The 11,453-nt window shown below is 37.7% G+C and overlaps 1 protein-coding gene across 1 annotated transcript; it reads left to right on the forward strand.

The window, feature by feature from the left end:
• The first annotated feature begins 228 nt into the window (after positions 1-228).
• Positions 229-708, forward strand: LOC126184980 (peptidyl-prolyl cis-trans isomerase NIMA-interacting 1-like). The gene has a single exon (XM_049927681.1). It carries the CDS (start codon positions 229-231, stop codon positions 706-708), a length of 480 nt encoding a protein of 159 aa, XP_049783638.1.
• Positions 709-11,453: the final 10,745 nt, after the last annotated feature.

The following is an 11,453-nucleotide window of genomic DNA, read 5'->3' on the forward strand; positions in this document are numbered from 1 at the left end:
ATCTAATTTGCTGTCAATGATATATTGCAATCATCTATTCTTTATTCTTAGTAGAATTTTTCCTGAACTAGGTATCAAATATATTGTCCTATATTCCACACTTTTGTTAATTTCTGACCTCATATGTAACTGTTTGTGAGTGTTGTGGTTATTCACCATGATATTGTTCTCTGTGTTTCAGATTTACAACTAATTCCACAAGGGATTTAACTACCTTTACGATTCATTATGAAACAGGAAGAACTACCACCAGGATGGGGAAAACGTTTGAGCAAGAAATATGGACACTACTATTACTTTAATAAATTTACCAATGAGAGCCAGTGGAATCTTCCCAGCAGACCTGCTGCCCCAGTACCAAGCAGTGGCCCAGAAGAAGTTGAATGCAGTCATTTGCTTGTGAAGCATAAGCACTCAAGGAGGCCATCTTCTTGGAGAAAGAAAAAAATTACACGCTCCAAAAAGCATGCACTACGTCTCATCAGGTTATTTAGTGAGTGTATCATAAGAGGAGTGGCATCATTTGCAGAACTGGCGCAGAAGTATTCAGAATGCAGCTCAGCAAAGAGGGGTGGTTACTTGGGCACATTTGGTCGAGGTGTTATGCAGGAACCATTTGAGGAGGCTGCATTTGCTCTTAGAGTGAGCGAGCTCAGTGGACCAGTCTACACCGAATCAGGGATTCATATTATCTTACGTACGGCATAGGAAGAGCAGCTGTACATTGTGCACACAAACATAATTTTATTCAGAATATATTACAATTGTAATCCTGCTAGACTATGATGTAAGCTATGAATGAAATGTAATAGTTTATAAGAGTGACCTCAATTTTACTTGTGTAATTCGTTAATTCAAGAATATGGAAAGATAAATGTTGTTTTCATGTGGTTCCAAGGTGTAATGTTTCAGTAGAAGCATTTCAGTGTTACTTCAAGTGCATGATTCTAAAAATATTGAAGCTCACATTGGGTTTGGGCTTAAAAGCATTTTTGTAACAACATCTTGCAGATTTTGCATCACTATTGCTGTTAAATTCAAAACAGTACACTCTACTTACCTGAAGTGTTTATTATATTCAAATGAAAAATAAAGAATTGTGAGCAAGATGAAAAGAGATTGCATTTGTAAATAATAAAATATGATGGTATATTTTAAAGATTTATTGGCAGTTTTCATTTATTTAGCACATATATAGTACCATAAACACAGTATTTAATGAAAATACATATTAAAGTTACGTATAACTTGAAACTTCATTGTGTAGCCCACTGTTTCCAAAGAGTATATTGCTGTGGGTCTGAAGCTGATTATTTTCCCTGGAAATTACTCTTGTACAGCTACAGTACTTCTTCATTTATTTGTCTGACCTTTGGCCAGTGATGATGCTGGGTAGTATGAAACTATTTGTATTGTACAGTCCTATGATAATTACATATAGTAGACCACATTTACTCAGCTCTGATGCACTTGAAAATGCAACAGATTGTTAACAACTGGTGAACCAAATAGATCAATGATCTGTAATGATAGCATGATACTTTGCAAATTACCTATAGTAAAAAGTATTCAGTTTAGTCAAAAAGGAAAGAAAAGCTTCTATGTTCCACTGTCATTTTAATCTCCCTCATATTAATCTTATACTAGTTTTACATTTGGCCGTATACCTGAAAAACTGGTTCTCAAAAGTTACTCAGTCATTCTTCCAGACAAGAGTTTTATTGTCCTTATAGATAGTCATCAATAGGAGATCTGCAACAGCAACCTGTAAATTTCCAATAATTCAAACTGCAGTGAGTAAATTGTATGTTTTCTAAAATTTATGGCCAGTGCAAATACACACCAAGCAATGTTTTTAGTACATTCTTATCTGTGACAAGGCAGAGCCTTCTGCTCGTCATAGATGTTTGTCTTCATGGTTTTTTACAATCTTATCCACTTTCTTTTCAATCACTCATTATATCTGAGTGATACACCTCACATATCTCATGATTAATATAATGTGTAATCATATTTATTACTGTCAAAAATCAATTAATGATAGTACTTCACATTTCAGGTTGATTTTCAAGACTTAAATTTTCTCTTCATGACTATAAATATACAACTGATGTGGCAAAAAAGATGCACAAATTCACATGCATGCACACTATATCTGACACATCTGCCTTGAAAATATATTCTAAAATGAATCTTGATGAAATAATAGTACTCTGCTGCCTTGGTTGACACCTCTGCTGTTTTCAGTAAGGCAGAGCGTGGAGTGTGGAGGAGCAGACAAGTTGGAACGCTGGCCACTAATGACGCAACATTAGTGGAACAGGAATTTATTCATTAAAGCTTACAATCGTACTTTTTCCTTTACATTGTAGATCAGGTGACGTGTGGCGCACATAGTCCTGGTGTCATGCAGGTGCCAGCCCTTGAGGGCAAATGGCATAGCCCATATGACAGGCAAGGCTGACGAGGATGAAGACTGCCAGTTACCAGAGGATGCTCATTAACATCTAAGAGATTGAGATAATTTTCTGTTACCTATATGAATTACAGGTGATAGAATGGAACCCTCGTTATTTAAGTATACCCACATCAGGCTGATAGCTGTCACCATCTGGCTCAGCGTGAAGGGGTACTTCATACCTTGGTACACAGGGCACATGTCATTTCCAACACTGAGACTTTGCCAGCTGAGCTGAGCCATCTTGAAGCTACATTTCATCAGAAAGGTTACAGTAAAAGACAGATTGAATGAGCGTTGCACTATCGACCGACTGTGCATTGGGTGACTGATGATAATACTGTGTCGACACCTAAGTCTACTGGCTTTTTGCCTTACACAGGAAGCACTTCCAACAAAATCGGTTGAATTTTACAGAAATATGATGTGGAATGTGTTTTCTGACCTCCATCTAAAATTAGGGTACTTTTGGATTCTGTTAAGGATGATCTCGGTTTTCGTAAGGCAGCTGTATACGCATTCCTTGTAGCTGTGGCACGGCATACATTGGTCAGACTATCAAGACTGTGCAGGACCGATGTACTAAGCATAAACAGCACACACGGTTACAGCAGCCAAGTAGATCTGCTACTGCCTAACATTGTTTGGATACTGGTCACTCTATGTTGTATAGCAATACCGAGATATTGGCAGGCATGTCCAGCTTTTGGGACTGTGTTATTAAGGAAGCTGTTCAGATTAAATTAGCGAGAGACCTCTCTCTCTCTCTCTCTCTCTCTCTCTCTCTCTCTCTCTCTCTCTCTCTCTCTCTCTCTCTCTCTCTCTTTCTCTCTTGTCAAAAAAAACAGAGGGACAGAGTCAATGTTATCTCACCTGCTAGTTTGTAGTTTTTCACTATCAATACCTCTGACTTTGGTCATCTTTGGAGGCACTAGTGTTCAGTGTGTGTGTGTTATCTTTCCTGAATTACTCCAAGAACCAAGGTTTTAAATTTGTTTCTACATTGCCTGTCCATTGCAGTATATGCCTTGAAAATGGCAGAGTGTACTCCCGTCGAAGTATAGACGGTCGCTGTAGATATTAACTGGCTCAATTCCTGTAAGTTGTTTGGAAATTGTATACACCAGGAGAAACTCAGGTCTCACGTTTGAGGAAGTGACCACTACAATGGTTAACAATTTGTGACATAGAGTTGTAGAATGTGGAAAGGAGGTGCATAAAAATAGAGAACATTTTCAGTCGGGATTTAATAAGAGTGAACAGCAGATTAAAGATGTACGGGCAGAATTAAATTCTTTAGCAGTGAATCATGCTACTACTGGGTTAGTTCAAGAATGGCAAAGTGTTTTACAACCAATGGAAAATACCATCCAGTTGATTTTTCTTGGTGCATGTAGAGATAGTTTTGTGAGAGGAATGGAAATGGCAAAAATTAAGTTCGCGAAAAGGCAGCTTGAGGGCAACGCACAATAATCGGCAGATTTAAAGAGTGCTTCATTGACTGCCTATGAACTGTTTGAGAGTTGTTTTTTGAACAAATTCTGGATGGAATGAAGCAAACCCAACTACAGAACTAAATGGGCCAAGTTTCAAACACAGACGTGGGTCGATGTAGAGTATTTCTGTGCTTGAACTAGCTAAGCTGATGCATATAAATCGTCCACTGAGAATACTGATGGAGCTCACAACATTCAAGAGATGCTTACCAAAATTTTTACAATGGGATCTTGTTCATAGTCTGACAGATTCCCTTTTAGATTTTATTGAGAAACTTGAACAGGCGCTGAAATTCAAGCCACATAATGAGAACAGTAGACAGGGAAATGAGTACCAGACTGGGAATTACAATAATCACCAAAATAATTATCACCACAATGGTAACTATAATTTTCAAACGGGAATTCTCACAATGGAAAGAAACCAGGAAAGAAGGTCTAAGGGGCAGGAGCCTTACGTAATGCAATATCAGCCTAAGAGATTGTTAAAAGAGATCGCCGCATCTCAGGTCTGGATATTGTGAAATGAACTGGCATTGAAAAGGACATGTTACTTTAAAAATTCTGTGGCTGTCGATACTTCGGCAAAGAAGCCACAAACATCGGAGATGGAGGTTATAAGAAATAAAAATAAAGAAGGGAATAATTTTAAGCAGCGCAACAACAAAGAAGGAGCAAGAAATATAGTAAAATATATTAAAAGCTATGATAAGTGAAATGTATGATAAAATGTTAGTTGATTTATAGTGTCAAACAAATTTCATAGCATGAAAGACATGTTTTCTAAATATTATTCAACGTAATTTTCTATCATCTACATCAATTAGAGACGTAAGTGTAAAACCCTTGTTATTAAATTACTCATTTAAATTTTATTTTGTATTTCTGTGTATTTAATTAATTCACAATTATAAGCAATGTACAGGTAGATTATTTAACTGCAGTGTCACAGGTATAGGTTATTATCTGCAGCGAATTAGCTGTTGAGCATGAAAGCAGACGCAAGTGGCTCCACGCTATGGCTACATCGAGCTATTCTTTTTAAGCAGAGCCATGCACAGCACAAGTATCTAAAATGTAACTGCAGGTAAAGAAGCAACTCGTTTGATTGTATGGGATGCTGTTTAGAAGAGTGCAACTACACTAGCAGTAGCCATAAGGTACCATCGCATATTAGTAGCGCGAATTTCACTAATAACAAGAAGCACACAGTTTTGAATTTGTTATAGAAGCTACTGGTATTCTGTTCATTTAAGCTGTGAATGCATGTCTTCTTATGTCAAAAAGAGAAATGGAATTAGAATTATACATGTATATATGTGTAACATAGTAAAAACAGCGAGAGTGAAGCGAACTCTTTATGTAGGCAAAAGTAACAGAGAAGCGCATCCACCAAATTGTAAGTTTTCTACGTATCATGTTAGTTAATTACTAATGATACATGATTTAATTGTAAATAATTGTTAACTTACTCTAACTTTTTGTTTCTAATGTTGGAATTGTTCTACATCTACATCTACATGGATACACTGCAAATCACATTTAAGTGCCTGGCAGAGGGTTCATCGAACCACCTTCACAATTCTCTATTATTCCGATCTCATGTAGTTCGTGGAAAGAACGAACACCTACACTACTCACCATTAAAATTGCTACACCGAGAAGAAATGCAGATGATAAACGGGTATTCATTGGACAAATATATTATACTAGAACTGACATGTGATTACATTTTCATGCAATTTGGGTGCATAGATCCTGAGAAATCAGTACCCAGAACAACCTCCTCTGGCCGTAATAACGGCCTTGATATGCCTGGGCATTGAGTCAAACAGAGCTTGGATGGCATGCACAGGTGCAGCTGCCCATGCAGCTCGACACAATACCCCAGTTTGTCAAGAGTAGTGACTGGCGTATTGTGACGAGCCAGTTGCTCAGCCACCATTGACCAGACATTTTCAATTGGTGAGAGATCTGGAGAATGTGCTGGCCAGGGCAGCAGTCGAACATTTTCTGTATCTAGAAAGGCCCGAACAGGACCTGCAACATGCGGTCGTGCATTATCCTGCTGAAATGTCAGGTTTCATAGGGATCGAATGAAGGGTAGAGCCATGGGTAGTAACACATCTGGAATGTAACGTACACTGTTCAAAGTGCTGTTAATGCAAATAAGAGGTGACCGAGACGTGTAACCAATGGCACCCCATAGCATATCACGCTGGGTGATACACCAGTATGGCGAGGACGAATACACGCTTCCAATGTGGGTTCACCATGATGTCGCCAAACACGGATGCGACCATCATGAAGCTGTAAACAGATCCTGCATTCATCCGAAAAAATGACGTTTTGACATTCGTGCACCCAGGTTCGTCTTTGAGTACACCTCCTGTCTGTGATGCAGCGTCAAGGGTAACCGCAGCAATGGTCTCCGAGCTGATAGTCAATGCTGCTGCAAATGTCGTTGAATTGTTTGTGTAGATGGTTGTTGTCTTGCAAACGTTTCCATCTGTTGACTCAGGGATAATGAAGTGGCTGTACGATCCGTTACAGCCATGCGGATAAGATGCCTGTCATCTCGACTGCTAGTGATACGAGGCCGTTGGCATCCAGCACGGCGTTCCGTATTACCCTCCTAAACCCACCGATTGCATATTCTGCTAACAGTCATTGGATTCGACCAACGCGAGCAGCAATGTTGCGATACGATAAACTGCAATCGCGATAGGCTACAATCTGTCCTTTATCAAAGTCAGAAACGTGGTGAACACATTTCTTCTCCTTACACAAGGCATCACAACAACGTTTCACCAGGCAACGCCGGTCAACTGCTGTTTGTGTATGAGAAATCGGTTGGAAACTTTCCTGATGTCAGCACGTTGTTTGTGTCACCACCGGCGCCAACCTTGTGTGAATGCTCTGAAAAGCTAATCATTTCTGTATTTATTTATTTTTTATTTATTTATTTATTTAGCATCCAATAGATCACACATGTGATATAGGATTTGTCATTTGATTACATGTAACACATAACAATACATACACATAATAACTGGACAAACATATACAAACAGCAAAACAAATTATGTACACATAGTATATAAGTAGTGTACAAGAACTTATTACACAAAAACAAAAGTACGTGCTTATGATAAACAATTATAGATAATGAACTACGCCTTATACACAAAACGTATTACGGATATTTAACAGATTTTTCATAAGTACCATAATTACAAAGTTGAAAACATAATTAAATTAGTTTGAATTTTTAAATAATGAGTACAGGTTTCAATCCACTGTCTGAGACAGGTTTTCACTTACACTGTAGTAGCATTTTTCCATCAAGTATTTTTTTACTTCACACTTGAAATTATTTTTGCCTTTCAATTCTTTAATTTGAGATGGAAGTGCATTTAAAAGCTTTATTCCTAAATGGCTAACATGTTTCTGACTTCTAGTTTTTGCTACATAGGGAATGTGGAAGTCTTTACAATGCCCTGTATTGTGATCATGGTAGCTTGAGTTGGTTTGGAGATTGCAGTTATTTTCACTGGTCATTTCCAGGCATTTAAAAATATATATTGATGGTATTGTCAGTATCTTTAATTGTCTGAATAAGGGTCTACAGTGAGTTTGTGGTGGGCTGTGTGTCATGATACGAATAGCTCTTTTTTGCATAATAAAAATGTCATTTAGTCTTGACCTGGTTTTTCCCCAAAAACATGCCATAGCTTGCAACTGATTGGAAACAACTAAAGTACACCGCTCTAATACATTCTTTGCTACATGCCTTGGATATTATTCTTAAGGCAAAACATGCTGAGCTAAGTTTCTGAGTAAGGTATACACTGTGTTCATTCCAGTTTAAATCTTGGTCAATTCGCATTCCCAGAAACTTTGTGGTGCACAATTTTTCTATTTGTTTGCTATCCAGCATAAGGCACATATTTTCCCCTTGACACTTGCTTCCATACTATATAAAGTTTGTTTTCTTTGTATTTAATGCCAGCTTATTTGAATAAAACCATGACTGTATGTATGAGAGCATTTTTTCTGCTGTAGTGCACAATGATTCTTTTATATCACTAATTATGATACTCGTGTCATCTGTAAATAGTAGAATTTTGACTGAGGTGTCTGAAGCCTGTATATCATTGATATAAATTAGAAATAACAATGGGCCCAGAATGCTGCCCTGTGGAAATGTCAATTTGTTTTGGTTCAGATATGAGTCTAAAATTGTGAAGATTGTTGGATGACCTCAGCTCAACAACTTGTGACCTGTTTTGCAGATAAGATTCAAACCATTTTTTAACAGTACCCCTGATGCCTATTGCTTCAAGTTTCCCTAGTAATATTACATGGTTCACAGTATTGAAGGCTTTGGATAAATCTAGATTAATTCCAACAACCTGTTTATTTGACTCCAAATTTCTTACTACTTCTGTTGTGTAGTCCATTATGGCTGTTTCTGTACTGTGCCCTGTTCAAAAACCATGTTGTCTGTTATTTATTAGTTTATGTTTTTCTAGATTTTTGTAACCCTGATTTTCATTAATTCCTCGAGTATTTTGGAGAAGGCTGGGAGGAGAGATATAGGTCGGTAATTTTCTATTTTATGTCTGTCACCATTTTTGCATAGAGGTATCACTTTAGAGATTTTAAGTTTATCCGGAAATATTCCTTCACTAAGAGACAAGTTTGCTACGTGCACTATAGGTTTGACAACACATGGAGCAATTTTCTTAATTATTGATACAGGTACATCATCCAACCCAGAGGACATTTTGGATTTCAAGCATTTAATGACTTTTAGAACTTCATGCTCATCTGTTGGGATTGCCATCATGCACTGGAGTCGTCACTGTTGGTTGTTGCTTAAATTTACTACTTAAAGTAAGGGGAATATTTACAAAATAATTGTTTACATAGTTTGCCATGGCATCTTTTTCTATGGGGATATTTTCATTATTTTTAAGATTGATTTCCTGTTTTTAGTTTGACCCCCAGTTCCTTTTTTTACCATTTTCCACATCATTCTGGACTTGTTACTAGCCTGCCTTATTACTCTATCATTACTTAATAATTTTGCTTTTGCTATTACTTTGCGGTAAGTCTTTTTGTATGTCCTCACATACTCAACAAACTGCTGATCATGACATGTTTTTAACTTTAAACTTAGTAATTTCATGGTTTCACTTGACTTTTTAATTCCGGGTGTAATCCAGGTCCATTTGGATCCAGATGATCTATAACTCAAAAGCTTTTTTGGGAAACACATTTCAAAGTATGTCATAAAAGTTAAAGCAAATATATTGTAAGCGCAATTTGTGTTTGTTTGTGCCAAGACCTCTGACCAAACTGCATTTTTTAAATTATTTTTGAACTGATTAGAATTTTCAGTAGAGATAAATCGTTTGTACTCCTTTTTATTTTCCTCCTCCTTGGGAGTTGCAGTGAGATTAAAGGTTAGTGCATTATGATCTGATAATCCTATATTCACATTTGTAACTGCAACTTCATGTGTGACCACATTCGAGAAGATGTTATCTATTAGGCTTTCACTGGAATCTGTTTTTCTAGTGGGAGCTGATATGTGGGGGAACATGTTGAAGCTTTTTAGTATGTCTAAAACTTGTTTTTTACTGAACTCTGGACCAATAGATTAATATTAAAGTCACCACAAAGAAATATGGTAGAGCTCTCATTTGAGAAAATGTTGAGCATTTCTTCCAAATTCCTAAGAAAGACTTCAGTATCTCCAGATGGTGATCTGTAAATTGCTGCAACAATTATTTTCTTCTTTAAACTATATAACTGAATGGCTACTGCTTCAAAATCCTTTTCTATGATTAATAGTTTAGCCTCATATCTTAACTTAAATTTAAGCTTGGGATTTAGATACATGCATACACCACCACCTTTGGCATTTTGGCTACATTACTGACTGGCAAGTTTATATTGGCTTAAGTTTATGCTGTTTAGTTCACTGTCCCTGCACCAATGTTCCATAACACATAAACAATCAATATGGTCACTATTTGCTGCTACCTCAAGTTCATGGTACTTGTTTTTAAGACATTGAATGTTCAGATTCATAATTCGTAGCTGATTTGAACAATCCGACTGACCTGCGACTTTACACTCTGTTGATGCATTTTTTCTTATACTGTCACAAGATTTCATACCTTGTTGTAGATTCCTCTGCTTGCAAACATTTACCTGTTTCCCTGTTATGTGCTGTTGTTCACTGTTTTGCCCCAGCAAAAATCCTGGCTTCTCAAGGGTGGCTGCCTTCTTCTGGTGTGATGACTGCTCCTATTACCACTGCTGCTGCTGTGTGCTGTTGCAGTGAATGCCAGTGATTCTGGCTGCTTGATTATTGATGTTGGAACTACTGCTTCTGATGTTACTGTGACTGCTAATGATTCTGCTTGGTTGGTTTTTGATGCTGTAACTATTGCTTCTGATGTTAGTTCTGCTGCTGCTAATGTTGGTTCAGTAGTAAGTTCCTCTGTTGCTACTGTTTTTTGGATGGTCCATTTGCGTGCTGCTGCTGTTTGTGCTGGTGTTTCTGCTACTGGAGATTCATACCATCTCATTTCAGTGGCTGTCACTTTGGAATTGCATTTAATTGCTTCCCTTATTAAGTTTCCTAACCTGGCCTCCCCTCTTCTTCCTGTCGGTTAAATTTCGTGTCTGTAGCACGTTATCTTCGTGGTGTACCAATTTTAATGGCCAATAGTGTACGAACTGTGACCCCTCTGACAGGAAATCACAAATCCAGTCACATAACTGCGACGATATTCCGTAAGCACGCAATTTCATTTCAAGCCACTTACTTGAAAGATAATCTGTTTCAATCCAGTATAACGTATGCTGTACGTATTTGTTCTTAATACTAGGTGATAGGAAATGTGATGGGTATTCACATTGATGGAGTATATGTTGTTGGCTACTAATGCATCCAGGAGCAATAGATTCATACTCAGTGTTGTAGATGGCCATGATATCGTCTGTGTCCTAAGGTGAGAAAGTAAGACAGCGTAAGGCACGCGGGATTAGCCTAGTGGTTCTAGGCGCTACAGTCATGGACTGTACGGCTTGTCCCGGCGGAGGTTCGAGTCCTCCGTCAGGCATGGGTGTGTGTGTTTGTCCTTAGGGTAATTTAGGTTAAGTAGTGTGTAAGCTTAGGGACTGATGTCCTTAGCAGTTAAGTCCCATAAGATTTCACACACATTTGAACATTTTTTTTTAAAGACAGCGTATCCATTTAGCTTACTTGAAGGATAATTTTGATTTAGTCAGGGCTAGACAAAGTATTAATGGCCTTGCACATCACATATTCAGACATCTAAACTGTGATCCCATCAACACTGCGATGCCACAAAAAACAGCTTACTCCAGTAATCTTCCAACTGATATAAAGCATACTAGAAATCTAAAGGGATACTAGCCTAATGAGGAGTACCGTAAGTTAAAAGTTGTCGGAATAC

This window comes from Schistocerca cancellata, chromosome 4 (genome assembly GCF_023864275.1).
Source record: "Schistocerca cancellata isolate TAMUIC-IGC-003103 chromosome 4, iqSchCanc2.1, whole genome shotgun sequence".
NCBI lineage: Eukaryota > Metazoa > Arthropoda > Insecta > Orthoptera > Acrididae > Schistocerca > Schistocerca cancellata.

Bases quoted from the DNA above. Each gene is read 5' to 3' on its own strand.
- LOC126184980 (XM_049927681.1), top strand. From the start codon at position 229: ATGAAACAGGAAGAACTACCACCAGGATGGGGAAAACGTTTGAGCAAG.